This window comes from Callionymus lyra, chromosome 6 (genome assembly GCF_982586985.1).
Source record: "Callionymus lyra chromosome 6, fCalLyr1.hap1.1, whole genome shotgun sequence".
NCBI lineage: Eukaryota > Metazoa > Chordata > Actinopteri > Syngnathiformes > Callionymidae > Callionymus > Callionymus lyra.
In genome coordinates, this window is record NC_141823.1 from 24,567,167 (window position 1) to 24,588,520 (window position 21,354).

The 21,354-nt window shown below is 38.6% G+C and overlaps 1 protein-coding gene across 1 annotated transcript in view; it reads left to right on the plus strand.

The window, feature by feature from the left end:
• Nucleotides 1-1,751: 1,751 nt before the first annotated feature.
• Nucleotides 1,752-21,354, plus strand: part of map1aa (microtubule-associated protein 1Aa) — a 30,063-nt gene continuing 10,460 nt past the window's right edge. The window contains exons 1-4 of the mRNA XM_087794378.1: nucleotides 1,752-2,117; nucleotides 2,481-2,582; nucleotides 20,921-21,003; nucleotides 21,189-21,329. Coding sequence (XP_087650504.1) covers nucleotides 1,874-2,117; nucleotides 2,481-2,582; nucleotides 20,921-21,003; nucleotides 21,189-21,329 — 570 coding nt within the window. The 5' untranslated portion in view covers nucleotides 1,752-1,873. The remainder of the gene's footprint in view (nucleotides 2,118-2,480; nucleotides 2,583-20,920; nucleotides 21,004-21,188; nucleotides 21,330-21,354) is intronic.

Consider the following 21,354-nt stretch of genomic DNA (forward strand, 5'->3'; position numbering starts at 1 on the left):
ATCCCAGAGAAAACACTAGACATAAGCCCTGATCTCATATGACTAACTACTGCTTAAGCAGATGTTAGAGTTTTACAGAGAACCCCATAACTATGAATATACATTAAATAGAAAGAGCTGAGCCAAAAAGACAAATGTCAAACACCTCTAAGCTTTTGTGGAGGTTAAACTTCTTTCATTCTCCGCATAGTTGACCAGACCTCAGCACGGTTACCTTAACATACTCCAAGGCTCTTCTTTTCTGCCTACAAAGGCAGACAGAAAGAGCAGTAAAGCCTCTGCAGTAAACCTCCACCATCTATCTTTCCAAATGACCAACCACACAACATCTCTCAAAGGCTCTCTCCAACCTTTCGTCTATAGTAGCACAGGTCACCTGGACCCATGGCACCAGGACTCTGGTTGTAGAGAAAATAAATTGATGTCTGGATAAGGTGATGGAAGCTTTCTCTACCATTGTTCTTTTAACTATGCACTTTTAGTAGTGAGGAGGCAAGACTTCTCCTGGAGCATATTCTGGCTTTATGTTTGTTTTGCTTCATTTACAGTGGTATTGAAGTATACATTGGTAGGTGTAAAGGAGTGTTTTTTTTGGTCTGCGTAGGTTTTGGGGGGAATTCTCATGAGGTCTAGATGACAGCTAAAAGACACTAAAAAACAACAACAAAAACACCAGTACAAAGCAAGCAATCCCTGTAGAGGAAAAACATTTTACAGTTGACGCCATCTAGTGGCTTAAAAATGTTTCACTATTGTGGCAAGTACAACTGAATTGGAGAAATTTCGGGGAAATTCGCTTGACATTTCAAACCGCCTATTGAAAACAAAACATAAACAAACAACACAACAAAAACGAGGAAAAAAAGCGATGCGAGGTTCCACTATCTTCCACCAGAGGGCGTCAGATTCGCACTGTGCAAGGCTTACGCTGCGAACGCTGACTCATGTTGTCTCATCTTTCATGAGTGAACTCTGCGACACTGTATGACACGTTTCCGCCTCTTAATTCTAAATCCCCCTGGATAAACGCTCCAGGGATGTTGTTATAGTGATGTTGTTGTGGGTGTCAGGTCGGTAGTGGTGGTCTATTGTAAAGGCATCTTGTTTGTTACTTTGCAAAATGTACTTCTGTATTGTTATTTCACCACAAACTGCATACAAAAGCCCATTTTTGGGGGGAAAGCAATGACTATACTTCGAGATTTTTGTCATTATGACTGAGATAATTTGACACATACACAAGTTTTCAGATTTCAGAGTAAATATTTTATCTGATTCAAATTATTCTATTTAAGAGTGATTAAAATATAATTGCTAAAACAAGCCTCCCTTCTTTCTCTTCCTCTTCACACCTCTGCACCTTGTGACTGCTGAACAGAGACCACAATGCCTGCAGCCTATTATAACCATTTATTTATGCTGACTGTGCGCTCCTTTTATTCCAGGCACAGATGAAGCAGTGTTTTGATCACAATAGGGGCAAAGACGTGCGAGGCTGCGCCAGCTTCCTTCTCTTGACAGTGACACCAATAGAAGCTTTTGTTTATTCTTGGCCCAGTTGTTCTCAAACACAATAGAGAATAAACTCACTAACCCTGGAAAAGTCTCAGAGGTTAGAAGAAATATATTGGATTTCTGTTGGTTTTCAAAGCGTGTGTTTTTTTAAGTGTTGCACAGCAGCACGATCTTCATCCTCATCCTCACCTCGATCATCAGCTGAGACTCCAGCTCCAGCTGTCTGCCATATATCTTATCAGGTTGTTGCCAATGAGACGTAGTGTCGTCAAATAGCCACATCACCGCAGCCCAATCCAGTCTGTGCCAAAGTACAGAGCCTCGCCCACCCGGCCCTCCCATCTCCTCCAGCTCAGTCATGGTACTTACCTCGTATGCAGTTGTCATGGAGATGGAAAAGAGCTCCGCGTCTACTGGTGGCCCTGTTACCATGGAAATTCCCACCACAGCCCCTGTCTCAGCAGAGCCCCGGATTGTTCAGGACCATGGAGAGCAACATACAGGAGGCACTTCTGAACATAGAAACTATCGCTTGTTGATCGTGATCGGAGAGATTACCACCGGTCACCACCTGGACGCCGCTCGGAACCAGATCACACATGGTAGGTCACTGAAGGGTCCCGGTCAGGTGAAGCCGGAGAGAATTAAAGATGTTTCAGAACTAGTTTGCTGTTAATCAAATGCTACGGATCACAACAACATTCTGAAGGCATTTGTTTGTAGCAATTGATGCTATCACCTAGCTTAGTTATATATCTTATTCTCGTGGGTGTTACCAATGTTATCAGCTTTTTCACTGCCTTACTTCTGTTTTAATTATTTATAAGTTAAATGCATGTTGTCCTTTCTATCACTAGAATGTTTGATGTAAATGATCAAGTACTTCCTGGTGATTTTATCATGAGATAAAATATAGTTCTATTGTGATATTTCTCCTATAATTCCACACACATGTTTCTGTTCAGGTTTAAAGTCCTGGAATGTCGATCTGACCATCTGTGACCTGAACAAGGAGCTGCAGCTATTTGAGACCCGGCACACGGCTCAGTTCTCCTCGCAGGTGAAAGGTCAGTCAGACAAATAAAACATATTTGTGACGCCCTGAGGAACTGCCATGGGGATATGTGTGCAATACAAACACATGTACGTGTGTGTTCTTGTTCGGCCATTTTGGTGCAGTCACACCAGGTGACGAGATGGCAGCCGGGCAGGTTCACAAATCTGCGAGTGACTGGTTTATTGTTTTTGTTTTCATGAGCCAGCAGACAAGATCAGGCGAGTCATGAATCAGCAGTTTCAGCCAAAGTTAGTTCAGTACTTCAGTCTTTTTAGTTTCAGTTGATGTGTCATGAATATGAAGTGAGACATCAGGAGTGGGTTCCTTAAGTGGAAGCAGTTCAGGAATTTGGGGATTTGTGGAGAAGAGAGGACAAACAGACTGATGAAGAATCTTCAGCTAAAAGGAACAACAAGCAAATCTAAAGCTCTCAAGCGAACTTGTCCAATTCTCTTCCTCCTTTCATCAACAACCAGACCAACGTCATAAGCAACGACAACCAAATACAAATAAAAGAAACTCTCCTCGCATGGTTTTTGGAATCTATTTGAGCGATTTTGGATGAGGAGCTGGGAGATGAAGCAGAGACTCAGAGTAGATCCTCTATTGTTAACAATCAAATGGAGTCATTTGAGGCTTGTCCATCTGAAAGATCACCCAAAAAGAAGACTCAGAAAACCTCAGGTTCATTAGGGTTGTGAAAAAATAAAGGTTCAGAAAACGCCTGGAGACCTAGAGGGTTTATACTCAAATACATAAATGATACAAGAATATCTCCTGAGAAATGACAAGAGACGATGTTGTTCGAGGCTTAAGAATCTTACTTTGATTATTTCCAGATGGTTTTAGCTGTATTTTGAATTGCTTTTATCAGGCAACATTGTTGTCTCTATTATTCCAGTGTGTAGGTCTTTGGGTCAGAACCCAGAGCAGCATCATTCTAACTCAACACAGAAACTGCTAAAATGTATCACTTTAATCACTACATTTAACATGATATGATATTTTAAGTAACCTTTTTAAACTATCTAAGAGCTGGGGGCGGCAAACGAAAAATTGTCCTCAGGAATAGTTTAACTTTGAGTGAGATGAGCAGAGAGTTCTAGAAAGTATTTAGTGAAGGGATTGGGAAGAGGCTCAAGAATTGAGATGCAGCTGAAGCTTTGTGGAGGAAGCGAAAGAGAAAGATAACGGAAAAGAAACAAGTTCATCGGCTGGTTTTTAAAGATTAAATCACCGACTACTCCGCGTACTTCCTCACACACACATGCATGTACACGCGGGATTGTGTTTCAATCGTATGTCTAGACGCTCTGTGCTGCTGCAGATTTTGCACCTTAGTAATCTAATATGATGTAAGAGATTATTCTGTCATTCGCTGATGTGTTCCTGGAACACAGGATTCATGCTGACTTGAATTTCTCCCCCAACTGTTGAGCGTCCTGCTCAAATCCGTCCTTTAACATATGCAGAGTGAAAGGATTCTGATGATAAAGAACCATATGGTGGACACAGCCAGCATATCAGTCAGATCTGCCACAACTATCTGAGTAAAACGCCATCATCTTGAGAAAGTTGATTATTAAAGTTTTCGTATTAATTAATAATATAACTGAGGCTGCAAACATTTCACCGAAATAGCAGCTTTCAGCACTCTGACTGCAGGTGCATAGAGAAGTGTGAGTTTTATCACACTGTTTTTTTTATTTCCAAAATGAAATGTGTAAATCAGGATCACACCCGAGCTCTCACTATCTTCCTGTTTGACACAGTGATGGACATTTTGGCGAGTTGTCGTGATATAAAAAAATAGAAGAATAAATACATGCGTGCAAATATTTGTCACAGACAGAGAAAGAGGGTGGTGATGAAGAGAATGCAGTCAGGGAAGAACACGTGAAGAAGACAAGAATTGATCTGTGAATGGAATGAAATGTGTAATTGTTTGTGGATGTTGTTGAAAACAAGAACACACAGGCTCATGTCATGCCATGTTTTTCATTCTTTTAAGTGAGTCTTTCTTGTTGGTGTCTTCCTACTAAAGATCTGTTGAAAGCGAATGTATTCCACGATCAATAGTCGGGCGCGGAGGAGGACTGGAGGTGGTGTATTTATCGCCAGAGAGCGTGTTGCAACTGTTGCGAGTAAACAAACGATTTGCACAATTATTCAAGAAGGTCTGGAGTTGTTTTGTTTTTCTTAAGCCGACGACCAGGAGTAACACGAACCGTTGCAGTGCATTATGGCAGTGATTGTCACCCGCCTGGGCAGTATATCACTTGTTCAGCTGGTGGTGTGTTCAGGTGCATATTGGAAAATTGATTGTTTTTTTTTTAAAGGGTTTGCGCCTTCTAATTAAAGATCAGATGATTGGTTCTGTTTCTCCTTTCATGCTCTGATAGCCCGCGGGCTTGAGCTGGTCTTCAGATCCTTCCCATTTACACTCAAGGAAAATCCATAGCTGGATTTAGTTCTGCAGAAGGAACGACCCGGAGTGTAAATATTCTCTCCACCATGTGTGTGACCTGAATACTTATGAGCAGCTGGTGGAGGAGTGCACAGTCATCATGGCTGACAGGGCCACAACACACTGAAAACTCCAACCTACACATGAAACAACAGGCATTTATTGTTCGTCATTCTTCCACCGTGAAATATTAAACTGCTAAATATGATTTGATTTAAAGGTGAAATTCTTTACTATTCTACTGTTTTTAGAGCCAAACGTTTTGAGGAATTTATGAGTATCAAATGTGTCTTTTATGCTTAGAGCTGTGTGTTTAAGGTAATATCCAACAGGAGATTAAACATGAAATTTAATGATCTTGTTTTTAAGATGTCTTCATTGAGGGGTTGAGGTTTTTTAGAGAATGATGTTCTACTCAAACAGCAGAGATGTGTTCATGCAAGTCAGTAGCTATGACTACAGCTCAATTCTAAAATAAACTCCAGAGACCCGAGGACATTCATTTCCTTTTACATCGCAACATTTTCATTCACATTCACCTTATTTAACCTGTTTCACTGGATCTACTCAGGTAGGACTGTCGGCAAAAGACTTGAGCAGCTTCTTATTCAAATGATAAAAGTTTAAATACGGATTTTCAAATGAAAACCAGTCTATGTACTGTACAAAGTCTCAAGTTTCAGATGTAATCCTGGCACATAAATAATTGTAATAATATTAGAAATTAAAGTAAGAATCCAACTGTTGACAAACAAGAACATTTCTTCTTTTTTTTATCTAAAGGTACTTCCTGTATATTATGTAACTAATTAAACTTTTTTGCTTCAAATCAGACAAGGTGCAGTCCAAGTCCGTATTTGGCCATTTGCCTGAAATCCACATGAATTCCTGGTGAAACCATGAAGAAAATAATGTTATGTGTTTCAGAAAAATAACCAAAAGTCTCTGCTGACAATAATTGATAAAACACTAGTTTTTCTCTTACTCTGAGTATTAATCATTATTATTTTTATTCATTACTATTTTAATTCAATACACTCATTTTAAATTTAAATGCATTAGTGTTCACAATTTAAAGTTCAAGACACCTATTTTAGAAGAAAATCAAACTACAATATTATTTTCTTAACACCAATTTAGATTAAAAATGTATTTTTCTCAGAAGCAAAAACATCCCTTCACATTTAACAAGTAATCACTGATAATCATTCTCTGCTATCTAAAAAAAATGCTTTCAAAACAGCAGGTCAACATCAGGGCCGGGTCTAGGCAGGGGCAAGAGGGGGCCTGGCACAATGCCCCCTCAAGATTTGTGGCTGCCCCCTCATACATGCCTGTCTAGACCCGGCCCTGGTCAACATGGGCTATTGATGATTTAGTATTCGGTGAACATTGATGTATTATTGGAATGTGCCTGAGTTGGCCACCAGGCTTTAGATAAAAACATTTTCATTTCAATTTTTCTAGATCTTTGAATTTATTTCTCCACTAATAAGACATATTTTTATTCATTCATCTATAGTCATGGCTTTGATTGACCCTGACAGATGTACAAAAAATGACGTTTCACACTTGTCAATAGAACTGTCTGTTTCTGTATTAGATCCATTTCATTCTGAATATCCAGAGAAATAAATAAACATCAGTCAAAAGCTGAGATTTAACAAAACTGTTGCCTCGCAATTATGTTCTCAAGTAGGAAGCGGAAGACTCGCCCTTAACATAAGGATTTAACATGATCTTATACCAGGTTAAAGGAGGAAGTCTTTCAGTGGACAGAGGATGGTTTTAATAAGATTTACTTTTTCTTTTTTCTAATGCGAACTGTCTCACGATCTCTAACCAATGCAGTGCATCCTTGCACTAGTCCGGGTATTAATAGGGAACCTTCAATCTTTGTTGGATTTTTATCTTTGACTTCTGTTTTTAAAACTGAAATTGTATGCATTTATCTTAAAGTAATTATTTTAAAGTTATAAATGTGTAATGCCTAAAGAGATTTGGCATGAATCCTAAATACATGATTAAAGTTAGTGATAACGAATTGAAGGCTGCAGATTTACAGATTAATCTCTCTGTAGGGATCGACTGTTCTTCAAATCCCTACAGACTTCCTGTTCTTAGAGGGGACGTGCAGCACTATTGACACATAGTAAAGTTTGTGACGTCATGGATTGTGTGTGTAGTGTGAGTGCATCAGGGAGCGAAACACATCCATCACTCTGTCTCTGTTAGTGACGCACCGGGCTGTGTCTTTGTGGACTGAAGACCTTCAGTAATCGATGCTCTTGTGTCGCAACTTGAACAGAATCAATGAGATATTTCACTTACTTATGTTTTTTTTGTCAAAACGACATATATATGTGATATATATTTAGAAAACTGTTGTGTTGGTTGATGGTGGAGCAGCAAGACAAACGGTCGTAAATGATGGCTTCAATTGAGATGCAGCCAGGAGCAGTAATCTAATGTTGCACTGTCAGCAGATTTACTCTAACTCTAACTCATGTAGTACCATCCTTTCATCTCTCTCCGGGGTCTCAAATGGTTGATAGGGTCGGGAGCCCTGGTTATTAGTTTTTTCACCACTTCACTTCGTTCACAGTGTCTATATTGATCCGGGCGCCTCAGACACGACGAGCGATCACCGAGATCCTTCAACAGGAGGTCACACCAGAAAGCTTGGATCTGATTGATAAGCCCTGCAGGAGGAACACAATCTGTGTCAGAGGCTTCAGCTTGAAAATTTAATGGCATGCCTCGCAGATTTTCTGGCACGAGTCACATACCCTTGTTTGGGGTGCACCGGAGAGAAAGCGCGGCGATCAATAATTCAGTAGACGCCATTGATCTGACCCTCAGCATCTCCAGCATTCAGGACCGTCCATCTGCTGCTCCGCTGACATCGCCATCGCACACACTTTCACTGAAGGATCGGCGTTCAATGACTGTAATACGAGCTGGACGGTCAGCAGTGAGATGTGTGCCCTTGACTGGAGAAGGGATAATAATGACATGTTGGTTTTATAAGCAGTTATTGTAAAACAATTTGAATTCTAAAAAGAAACTTGATGTATGGTTGGCTGGGTGTGAATGGAGGCACCAGCCTAGACCAACAGTTGACAAGTATTAATGAGAAATAAAGGAATAATTCAAATATTTTGAAGGTGGTTAAGTACTGTGAGCGGGTCAGATTCAGGATTATAGGGTGAATTATTGTTCCTAAATGTAGAAGCAGCACAATAGGCTGTCTAGAAACATTGATGTTGTATATTTAATGGTCCACTCTTAAAAGGATGGAAAATAAAAGCAGCTCAGCAGTGAAGTAGTTGGATTCTTCCTGGGTGGAGTTTGTTTTTCCTCCCCATGTTTGCAGGGGTTTCCTCTTAGAACTCTGTTTTTCTTTCACAGTACAAAGGCATCCACAGTTTAAAAGTTTAATTGTGACTTGTTTTGCCTTCGGAGATGAACCTGTCAGTGTTTCTTCTTTTCTGAGAACTTGGTGAGCAAACATTGACAAATGTAATGGTTATAAATAAAAAAAATATATATATTCTGATGTCAATTAGGTAGTGCAACGACATGTAGCAAGATGAAATGGTGACAATAATATAATTAATATTTTTTATTTAAGTAAAAAGAAAATCCTAACAGACTTTTTTTGATGTCTACTATAATAATAAAAGCATTTGAACACATTTTCAAAGGTTTTTGAGTCAGAAGTTTGAATACAGAGTGGAGATAATAAACGGCGAATGAGAAGACTTTGAAAACTGGGGCTAAAACAAGCACTTTGCTAAAAAAGGCTTATAAAACATTTCTTTTTGAATGTAAAGAATGATAGTCAACAGTTAATTCGGTTCAACATTACAACGTGCTCCTTCTTTGTTTGGGGAATCTTTCAATAAACATGTTTGTATTTACAGATATAGATTTTGCAAGTTTTCTGTCAGTCCTGTCAGATCCTTGTTCACTTTTTGACCTGTTCTTGCAGTTCCCTATAGACATATGTGAGTCTCCACCGCGCTCCAACAGTGCTTCATATCTACAGTGAAAGAAGTTATGATGTGTTGAACAGGAGCTCCATCGTTATTGGTGATTTCAATCAACACAGACCGCAGGACAGTCGTAGAGGAAAGAGTAATAAACCAGGAAAAGACAGAACACAGGTGAGGCACGTGAGGGAAATAAAGTCCGGACAGGACCGTGGGAGGAGGAACACATGAAGAAGAAATCATTTCGGACAACTGATTGTCAGGTGCGACAATCATGTGCACAGCAGCGTCGCTGCTGTGTCGTTTCGCCCCGTGATCAATGTTCTGGCACACATGACGGTCTCCATGGCAACAAATTCGTGGACAGAAGCGAAAAGAACAAACCAGAGGTGACAGCTAGTTTCAGGCGCTAATAGCACAATCATTGTGGAATTAACATATTTGGATTTACGTCTCAGGGCATGTGATTTAAAATGAATGTGTGCCATGAATACATGAAAATATATTTGGTCCTGAACTGGCCTGAACACACTCAAGGGTTTGATCTTATTAGTGTTAATAAATGGTGCAGCTGTTGGGATGAGATTAAAAGACATGAAAGCTGCTTATATAGTACAGTAAACTTATAGGGTTACTATATAAACGTATATGGTTCATGTGTAAACAATGATGTTTCAAGAATTAAAAAAACAAATTTAATGAAGCTACATCGTCAAGCTCCTCCCTAGACCGCCGTGACATTCCTGGGTACAGTCTCTCCGACATGTCTCCTTCTATAGTCTCCTGTCACGTCCAGAACTTCTCACCAGCTCTACTCTGAGTCTCTGTCAGATGACGACGCCTGTCTCTGAGGGGAACTAAGCCAACCTGCGGAGACAACTCATTTAGGCCCACCATATTTCTCCGGGTCACTCCTGTCACCTTGTACTAACCGACCATTAAACCTCCCCTCGGTACGTAAATCTGCAGTGACATGTTTACAGAGAAGCTCAGAGACGATCTCGCCGAGGTGCTGAAGACCGAGAGCCTGATGACATTTGCACGGCCGTGCATAGACAAGAGAAGCGAGAAAAAAGCTCCAGCAGCTGCTGTGGGCTGAGGTGTGTGTGAGAACTGTAAATGATGTCATGATGGGAGGGTTTCCGGCGAGGCACAGACTTCCAGAGGTAAGAGAAGAGGCTCGTCTGGAGAAAAGGGTGCAGTCGCTGCTGTCCAGGCGGCGAGCAGCAGCTGTCGGACATGGTTCGCTGATATCATGATAAACGCTTCTCCTTTTTTTTCGGGATGAAATTACAACTGCAAGCACTAATGGACACCAACACGCCATAATTAAACAGGCCTGCGGCTCAACATACAGCCTTTATTAGAAAAACCAACATTTGACACCTTAGTCATAGTTACATGAAGGCAGAGCTGAAAAATCTGAATCAATGAATTACAGATATCAGCAATAGGAACATATTAATAACTTGATAGTCTAGTGATAATGATCTTTTCTTCATATATATTAACGTATAAAACCACATTAATTAGATGATAAATACAAGAACGAAACAACAAATGAATTAAAATCTAAAGCAAACCTATTCCTGGATCAAAGCTGAGAACCAAAAGATGTTTTATTTTAAGAGACCAAAGGGAGTTAAAATAACATTGCCATCTCTGATTCAGCGTTTTCTCTTTCAACAAAAGATCCAAACTTGAGAGTCGGTCTTTGGATCTCGAGTCTATTTTGGTGTCTTCCTGTTTCGCGGCAGCAGCTGCTTGAGTCACGGCGGCTGGAAAAGTCCCAGAGATGATACATCTGCATGCAGATCATGTTGGTCATCTCGGTGCTAGATTTAACTTCACAGCTCTCGTGGCTGAGATGAAGCAACACGGTGAAGAAGAGCTGATCTAGTTGGTGTAGAAACAAAAACAAAAAAAAGGTATTTCCTTCAATAGAGACCTGGAGCTTGTCATCAGTAAGTAAGTTAAGTTAGATAAGAGATGTTGTGTTAGAACTGCATTTACTTCAAGGAACATCTTAAGACGTTTTTATTTGTTCAGGCTATTCCTTGATTTTCTGGAACTCCTGTTGTGTTATCAGTTTTATCTTGACCTTTAAAGTATATACTTTATTGAATATTGTTTTGATTGTTTAAGCGCTTTGTGACCCTGGTCTGGAAAAGCGCTATATAAATAAAAAAATTACTTACTTACCAACTTACTGATTACATTTTATTTCTGATGTTATAACAGCGGGCTTAAATGGGCTGGTTCTGGTTGTCAAAAAATGTTGTTTTTTTTTGTTGTTTTTTTAAAATGAGCATCAACAGGTAGGACTAGTATAAATAGTTAAACGAAATCCATCGAAAATTCATTTGAAGGAAAGATTTGTGGTCAAATGCTACTACTAAAGGATGGTCCATGAATAACCCAGAAATACACTTGTAACCAAATAAAAGAAATCTCGATTGCAATATTGAATTTTACGACGTGTTCCTGAATGCATCAGCACCCGTTCAGCAGCATCAGGCCGAGCCTTCATCCTCATCCTCCTCATCCTCAGCAGCATCCCAGCCCCGCCCTCCGCTGCTCCGCGTCCACTGAAGGACGGTGAGACTCTCCACCGTCTCGGTTCCATCCAGACCCGCATTCATCGACCGTTTTTGTTGGAGAAGAAAAAAAACAAACACGTTTGCTGGAGAGATAGAGTGACTTGTTTCGTAAGAGCGTTAATCTGGAGCAGATGGTGGTGGAAGGTTGAGTCTGGTTCCATTCGTCTGGATTTCTCGTCTCATCTTCGCAGAGGACGTGAATGACATGATGTGAGTAGTTTTTATCAGCCTCCAATATCTAGATTTTAAAATGGATTTGACGTCATTTAAATCGTCATTTAAAGGTATTGTCATTTAAGAAACGTGCGGAAACGTTGTCAACATGATCGCGTCACGTCATTGTCGTTTTTATTACGAATAACGTTCACAAAGTTAATATCTTGATGTTTTGATTGACGTGACAACATGTTTGTACGCGATATAACCCGAGAAGAAACGTAGAAAAGATGTAGAAATGCAACAGAAATTATGGGAAAGGGAGAGAATTAATCCGAGGAATTAATCTCAATTTCTAAACTGTGTTTAACTGATAACTATTTTATTTATTTTATTTTTATATATATATACTGGATGTATACAAAATAAGTATATATATATATATATATACAATTTCAATTATATATAATCAATATATACAATTGGAATTTGCTGTTAAAGGGTACAATGAAAAATAAAAATAAAACAACAGCTTTTAAAAATAGACAGTAATGTATTTCTAAAGCATGTAAAAGTCTGAATACACAAATGTGTATTAGGATACGAGTGACATCTGGTGGTGAGTTGATATGTTTTAAGATGGCTCCTAAAGGTGGGTTTATAAAACTATAAAGAACATATTAATATAGAAGTCTTGAGTTTTTTTTTAAATGTATTTGTGTTGGATTTGTTTAGATCGTGAAGGATTAAAGAGACTCCACAACTGCTATATTATAGCAAGGAGCTCAATCATCCAAGACTCTGAGTAGAGCCTTGATCTATTCACTTGCATTGTAAGGTAGTACCAACATGAGCTGTGCCAGTGAGGAGCGTCAAGTCTATTCTAGATGTTTCTGTGCGAATTTTCTTCAATACAAAAAAATCCCTACATTGCCACTCACTTGTTATTATTTCCCTGCTGCTCTCATTTCAGTTTGGCAAATTGAGGTGACCTGATTTGTTGGTCCGGAAAAAAAAAAGCCAGCCACTTCTGACCTGAAGGCCACAGCTGGAGACCCCTCGAGATCTAACGCTGTCGGGTCATCGCAGCCTTTTTAAAAAGGGTTAGGGCAGCAAGGATTATGGTCCAGCCTCTAAATAACCCTGGAATGATGCAACAGGCGAGACAAAAAATGACGTGAAACTAGAGCAGCCGGTGGGTTTAATCCTGACGTGTGTGTGGGTGAGGTTAATTGTTTATGGGACTGACAAGAAACATTTAATCTGAGTTAAGTCAATGACAAATGAGTGAGGTTGGCGTAGTCGTTAATGCCACAGGTCGGAAATATAAATCTTTGAGAATCTCGCTCCTGTGTGAGGTTTCCATTTTCTTCCTTTACTTGTGTGGGTCCTCTGGTTTCCTTACATACTGGAAAATTACTTAAAAGGTTATTAACGACTGCAGATTGTTTGTGGGGGTGAGTTGTGTGGTGTCTGCCCCTCTCCCTGTGTAGCTGGGACTCATATTCTCAGGTGATAATTGATCAATCCATATTTAAGAGATTATTATTGGAAATAAGTTCCTCATTAAATTAGGATAATGCTGATTTATTTTGTCCATCGGTAGCGTCCTTTTCCTTATTTCTTCTCACTATATAGGATGATGTTGATCCATCAAGCAGTACGATAATGCATGGACACTGTTGTGTTTCTTGTTATACACTATAGACACCATTGTTGTCATGAAGGGTCAGAAATCTGAATTGAAATTACTTTTTTAATATTGAAAATCGGTCACAGTTAAAATGAATTAGTAAATGTGTACGAAATCATGAATTAAAAATCCTGTTATTTGCAGTCTGCTCTCTGAGCTCCGATCATGTATCAGAGACAGAATGCTGAGGTCGGCAGGATCAGGGAGGGTGTGGAATCTCAGGATGTCCAGTAACTGCCAGGGATGAAAGTACTGGTTTGGTTTCAGTGTGGCGGCCGACTGTCTGCTGGTGGTGCATTAAATGAGAGACTCACACGAGAGTCTCACACGAGGGCGATCTGAATATGCTTGAATAAATGTGATTTAAATTTGAACACTAAATAGTAAAACCTACGTCGTACTTTATTCTTAACAATTGATTAAAATCAGAGTTTAAATATACACTTGATGAAAGACACTGCATTTGTTGCTGGCAGTGTTTGAACAGTGTTAATGCATTGTCTTGAAAACTGAATTGTCCCCAGCCCCGCTGTCACACACCAGAGAGAAGCTCTTGTTGTGTTGGTTAATCTCCTTCTGGAAGCTTCTAAAAATCAAAGTACTTCACACATGATAGAAATCAATGCAAACAAATGTAACTACAGCCTCCAATTGAATTAAAGCATTTTCGTGGTCACGTAATGAATCTCTGGGTCTCGCCCCCGACAAAGTTGCTTTGTGAAAAGCACCATTAAAATAAGAGACTGAAGGTTCTTACAAAGAATGAAGGGAAAAAAGGAAATAATCTTGCGTTCTGCAGCTTTAAAAACCTAATAATGAAGATGGTCTCATGAATGTACACGTGTGGGCTTCTGGGAACTTCAGATTAATTAATCCAAATATATGACACTTAAAAAAAGTGTGTAAGTGGTTGTCTGTCTGTTTTTGCCCAGTCATCTGCCTCTCACCCTGAATAGCTGGGATAGTAGTCAAGACATTAGTATTTAAAAAACAGACTGAATGACTTAAAGTGTTGTAAAACAATCAACTTGATACCAATACCACAAATTTTAGAAAAAAAACCCAACATTTTACCATCAAGAAAAATGCAAAAACAACCTATGAAAAAATAATTTAAAAATAATATCTAACTACGATAACCAATTTTGATACCTTTTTGAGTTACAATACTAGTCACATATCATAATTATCGTTGAACCATAAATAATTGACCTTTATTTCTTATATAGTTGTAATTGGACTTTACAAAAAACAGAATCCAAATATTATATTATTTTAATATAAAATGTATTTACGAGAAATCAAATCAAGAGGTGAACTCTCATCAACTTCAAGCTGTGGTTATAATAAAGAAAATAACTTTGAGGGAGAAGTGTTTTACACGTGGACGCTACTGTCGTCTCTTTATCTCAACAATTTAATTTATATTTCAATGCATAAATTAATGGGACAATTTAGTCCCAATCAATATCTTAGATTTCCCCTGGGAACAGTTGATCTAAAACAACCTGAGAAGCACAAAACAACCAGAGTCAAGCTCAGGAATATTTTTTGGGGAGTCGATGGAAAATGGTTTAACAAATGGAAACTGAAGGATTTCTCATTGACGTCATCTAGCAAGAGACGATTCCTACTGTGTCGCACCTGAAGAATAAACGCTTGATGAAAAGTCATTTAGGATAAAAGAGCCACTTCATTAAATGCATTGTAATTTTGTTCCATCCGAGCGGAAAATTTTAATTGCAAAAGCACGTGCTGAGCAAAAGGTGTGTTTGAGTTCACAGCATCCTGGGGTGACATTAGAGAGGTGGGCGACACACGGCGGTGTAAAGGTCAATATTGACTCACAGCTTTCTTGGTTCATCTTCTTTTAATACATGCAGATTTATACTGTACACACAAGACGGTGCAGAACGTCGACAGTTAGATTCATCTTATTATTCATTTATGTAATTATTCTGATTTTTTTTAATCTCAATTATATTTTTTATTTCATTCATTATTGTATGAGATCAAATGACTGTTTCATAATATTAAAAAAAACCGTCTTTATAAAGTAATTTGTTTGTAAAAGACTTGAACAGATTCAGTTCTAGTCTTGTACATTCTTCTGTATTTGAGTTTAGTTTCCACCAGCAGGGGCGAATATTGCTCTGATATTTCTTCTAAATAAGGGGTCCCCAACTCTTTTTTGCACTGCGGACCTTGTTAATGTTGACATTATTTTCGCGGTCTGATATAAACACCATAACCCTGAATAAGCTGGAGCCTAAGGCTGGTTTCTCTGAAACAAAATGGTCCAATAAGTTTCAATCATTTTCTCTTTTTTACTTATTTTTTAAAGAAATTAACATGATTTTGAAGAAAATCCTATCTTAAAAAAAATAAAATAGCCCTTCTTTCAGACCATAATAAGTAAATCAGAAATCTAATAGTTTATCTTTCTGTGCCCCCGGTATTTAAGCCACAGGTCAAAATCATTAGAGAATAAAAATATGACATAAGTTCTATATAAAGTGCTGTAAATGAACACATAACAAATTGGGATTATTCAATTCACCGGATCAATCAATGTGGGGGACTGGCCATGGCTTTCAAACCGACAACTCAAGACCAACACAAATAATGATCTTACAAAAAGGCAGCCACCAAACTGAGAATCAGAAAAAACTGTTTCTTATTATCGGTCATTGGTGTCAATGTCCCGGGGAAATCACATGCCAGTCCGAGGACATTGACAACACAATAATCCTGATGACATTTATAAAATCAAATTTAAAAGTAGTCATAAGAAATTGTCAACAAAATTTACTGTCACCACCCTTTTACTCCCCAAACCTAAATTTCTAAGCAGAATTCTATTGCAATGATGGTGTTTCTAGAAGTTGATTTCAGCCTCAACCTTCTTCCTCCTTTTGTCGTCCATGGCAGAGATTGGTACTCATCAACTCTTTCTATCCACTACAGGCTCTGAGTAATACAACTCTGATGACAGTTTTAAGGTTCATCAAACAAACACCTGGACATCTATTCTTATAAACAGCATTTCACACCAAAAGAAAAGTCGAGTCTTTTTAAGAAGACTATTCAAGATCAAATTATATTCTTTAACCTTGATAGAATCAAGGGAATAGTGAGTAAAATAAAAAACTGTTTTTATTATTCAAAATGTCATAGTGGGCTAACACAGTAACCTCCACTGATTCAACCACACAGGCGTACCATGAACCAGTTGTACAAATCCATTAATTGTTCAGATGTTTGCTTGTTTTCTCTGGAGCTTTCTCTCAGAATAGCTCGGGTGAATATTTTTGACTATATTAAAGCATCAGGATCGGAAGCTTGAATTGCCAGTGTTGTAAACACAACACAGGGATTTGTTGTGGTGTCACGTAATAGAAAGACAAGAAGTGTGAGGAAAACAAAAGAAGTGTACAGCTTTGCTGTCCTTCTTTTGAGAATCAGAAGGTCACGTTCATGCTGTCACATGATCAGTTGGTCCCTCATTGTGAACCAACATAATATTCAATAATAACACAACAGCGTCATAGAAAGACAAGACACACTGTGACTTGTGATCTCAATTTATAGCAAACACAGATTTAAAAATAATCCATTAACTAACCTGATATACTTTCCCAGCGCTGATTCATGAGTGCTGTTGCGTCATGTGAAGGTCAGGTGATGAGTCTGATTGACAGCCATTGTCTTCTAGTGGGATGCAATAATACAGGTGACATCAGTATCAAGAGTGTGCGTTACTGGATGAGTCACCTTCACCTGCTCAAGAGAACAGTCTTACTCTCATCAACCTGGAAAGGCCGTCGCTGTCAAAATGTTGAGCTAAGTCATGACGAGGAATCGGAGACGAAGGAAGGTTCATGAAGTCTTTCTTCATCATGGAAACGCTTTCATCCGACTATTATGGGCTGGATCAAGTTAAAGTCACAAGACTGACATTTAACAAAGGCACGGATGGCATTTTATCGTCTGATGCTTCTGTTTGGCATCGTGTGGGCACTGAGTACGTTGCTGCTTATAGATCAGAGGCTTCCCATCATGCACTGGTGTACAAGTGTGTGGGTCGGCTTGGCTTTTCATTCCTTCAAGTGCTGCAGACACCCCCTCACTATTAGACTTATGTTGTTAGCGGAGAGGAAGATTCACAGTTTTTCATCCCGCTTGCATGAGACCGATAATGTCCACGACCTCTTCTTCAGGAAGAACTATCAAGTTTGGCTTAACGATGCTTTCAGGGTGATTGTCAAGGATTTACATATCTTCGGATGAGTCATCGTCCTCAATAATTAAGTCTGAGCCGAAGTGTTCAGTTAATGGAAGCGTGACGTTTAATGACCTGTGTTGTTTTGTCATGGCCCTAAAGGTTCTCTGATTTATTGACATTATATACGTATATTAAACCCATAAAGAAACGGACCTCTAATTGGAAACACACAGTATCATGAAATATGATTTACCCTCATGGCCATGGATGAGATCAGAACCTGCCTTTAAGCTCAGCTCTTTCTTCAGCAGAAAAGAGTTATGCAGTGTCCTCAAGAATGAAGATGTCGCTCTCACACTCCATCCTTCCCCCTGAACAAGACCCTGAGGCACTTGAGACGGGTTTAATTCCTTGAATCATCCAGGAGGTCAGTTGTCGGAGACCTTACAGTTCCTCTCTTGACTAGCAGTCTCTAGGTCAGAAGATCGAGGAACATGTTTCTCTTGCCTGGACTTTAATAACTCTAACCTTGAAGCAACTGAGGACAGACGCCGTGCAGAAAAAACTCTTGGATTCCTCCTTATTTATTAGATGCAACATCAGAGCCTAATCTGTTGTTTTTCAAATAGAATTTCTATCTACCATTATTGTTGGAATGATGTGTAATGTCGTAAATTCTCTTATTCAAAGTGGCTAATTTCCAGCTTGTTTGTGTGTTTACAAAACAAGATAAATACTCTTTTTGTGTTAGTTTCTGGTTTTATGGTTCATGTGGACTGTTATCAATCATTACAGAAAATATAAAAAGCATAATATGATCTAAATATTACATACAATTGGGGCAGTAGTGAAAGGATTGTCTTATTCTATGTTAATCTTTGTATCCTTTTCTTTGCATTATTTCCTTTGAACTATGTTCTTTATATTTGCACTTTGTCATCCCTTACACTTTGTTCTTTTATTTGCACTTGTTTTTATTGTTTTTTTGGCTCTTATTTTTATGAAACCGTTGTCTGCTTTGAACTGGAAACCCAATATGCCGAAGGAGATCTATAGAGGGATTAATAAATGTATATCTAATAAAGCCTATCTAATCTTTAAGGGAACAAAAAGCTAATACTTAAGTCTGATCATTATTATCGGTATAATGTGTTTCCATAAGTAGGCTCAAAATATTCTGATTTATTTTTTATTAAAGTTTGCTTAAGTACATGTCTAACATGTTACTCTGGTCAAAGCAAAAAGTAGATTATTTGAAATCATCATTGAGTAAAAGAAAACCCCTTAAATACTTAAAATATACAGTATGTAGTCCAAGGAGCACAAGATGTATTTCTAAATTAAGCAAAGCAAAATTTTTGAACATTTTTTCACATGATATTTAAATGATAGACAGTTGCAAACTTCTTCCGAAGAGTAACAGTGTTACAAGTGATTTAACATACTCTGTAAATTTACTGTACGTACAGTAAAGAGCAATAATAAAAAACATTATTAATACATTTTTAATACGTACTTTTAATCAGTGTGCTTGATTAGCAAGGAAAGTTAACATGCAAATTGAGTTCAAAAAGATTAAACATATTTCAAAGTGAGTGACATTATCCACGGTTAACAACCATCAGTTCCACTGCAGTTATCAAAGCTACTTAAAAAAAACTGGCGTACAAAAATGCTCATTTGTAAAACTCCCCCTCGTTCACAGATAACCCCTGAAGGTCAAAGTTATTCTCTAATCCCCGCTGACGCCTCTGTGCAAGGCGGTTCAAACGACCTTCATCAGCTGGTAAACGTTGATAGAGGAAGAAGATTCGAGAGCATCTTTGATGCTAAAAATAGATTGTGAACTGCCCGACCGCTCAAACTGCCGCTGCCCTCGATCTCGCCTATATGATGCTGTGTGCATACTATCATGCAGCAGACCCCTCCCCTCCCTCCCGCAGAAATGCTGCAATGCGTCTCCCTTAGCCAAGACTGGGTCAGTGTAACTCGGCTTGCAGCATCAGCCAAAGAGCTGTCACCATGGCGACAGCCAATCAGACCATTGATACAAGATTTTTCTTTTGGTTGGCTGTAAGGAAAAAGTTAATCTGGGTTTAAGTTAAAACCACAGGAGTTGAATGAGTGGAAGTGGGAGTGTGATGCTCATGTGAACATATGTGGAGGATAGTCAGGGGATAAGGTGGAGGAGGAGGGTGTTGATAACTCACACTGAGTTTTAAAAATAAAACACGCAAATATTATTTTCTCTAGGTTTATTTTAGTCATGTAGTTTAATTCTCTCACTGCATTAGACAAGTTGATCAAGAACTGGAGCTTAATCTCTTTAATTCCTCAACATTTCATTGACATCTTTTTGTCCGTTTTTGAGTTATTTTGCTGACAGAGTCATGTAACCTCCTTGGCAGAGGTTATAAAGCCAACACCTTTTAATGTTGCCTTCAAGTGCTTTGAAAGTTATTTTTCTATTTGTTTCTTTCCTTAATGCTACAATAGTGTATGTAGATATATACTGAATATATATAACTGGTGAGGGTTCACTGGATCGTTACTCTTTAAATAAATGATTATAAATTGCATCATATCTTTTCGTCATCAGCAATTTGACAAACCTGACTGTCAAACCCACAGCTCGCCACCAGGGTAGACCTCAAAACAAAACCATCTTCTTTTCCTTTCACAGCTTTCAAAAGTCACCCACACACATGTCCCTGGTGATTCACAAACACATCAATCGATCTACCGACCCGGAGCAGAAGAGGAGGGACTTTACTATACTGTCCCTGAACCCTCTTTGAGTGGCAGAGGCTAAAAGGATCTATTTCATGTGTATTCAAGTCCGTCACTTTTTTATTCTGGTCTTGCTGGATAGACTGGAGATCTCCGGATTCTACGAGGTGTTATTAACATTTAGTTTTATTAAGTCAGTCAGTTTTCACTGGATTTTTGACTTTCTAAAGAAGTAGTTCATCATCATTAGTAGAGACATTAGAAATAAATCGTACTCAATCCAACTAATATGGGATAATCTTGAATTACTTTTGGTTACTTTATAATCAATTATTTCACAGATATTGTTCGTGTTGGTGCAGTGTGTGGTTTTCCTGTTAGAGTTACATAATGGCATCTCTACAAACATGTGTCATTAAGTCACTTATCTCTGTAATTTGGTAAAATTGAGCTTCATCACAATTATTTTCTGCTTCTCTCAGGCCAGAGGATTCTGCAGTATGAAAGTGATGTTCTCCAAACTGTGGTGTTGGTGAATCCATCAGAAGAGACGGTTTCTTCACAGGTGAGTCTTTCTGAAAACATTAACGTGTTTCATTTCAATTACGACAAACAACAATTTTGAATTTATGATCATTTTGAAGTTGTGTGACGACAAGTATAGCAAGAAAAGATGAATATGATTAAGATTTATAATTTTTTTTAACTTTGATTTAAAAGCAGCTTCATTGTGTTTCTTCCTCCGTCCAGATTAGTTCTTTGATCACTGACTACGCTGGTTATAAGCTGCTGATATTAAGTGGACAAAGCTGCGAACAGGAGGGAGACGTACTTCTGCAAAGTGGACCCTTCACCTGGGAACACTTCTCTAAGATCATCTCTAGCTCTCGGGTACAAAGACAACCCATTTCCATTT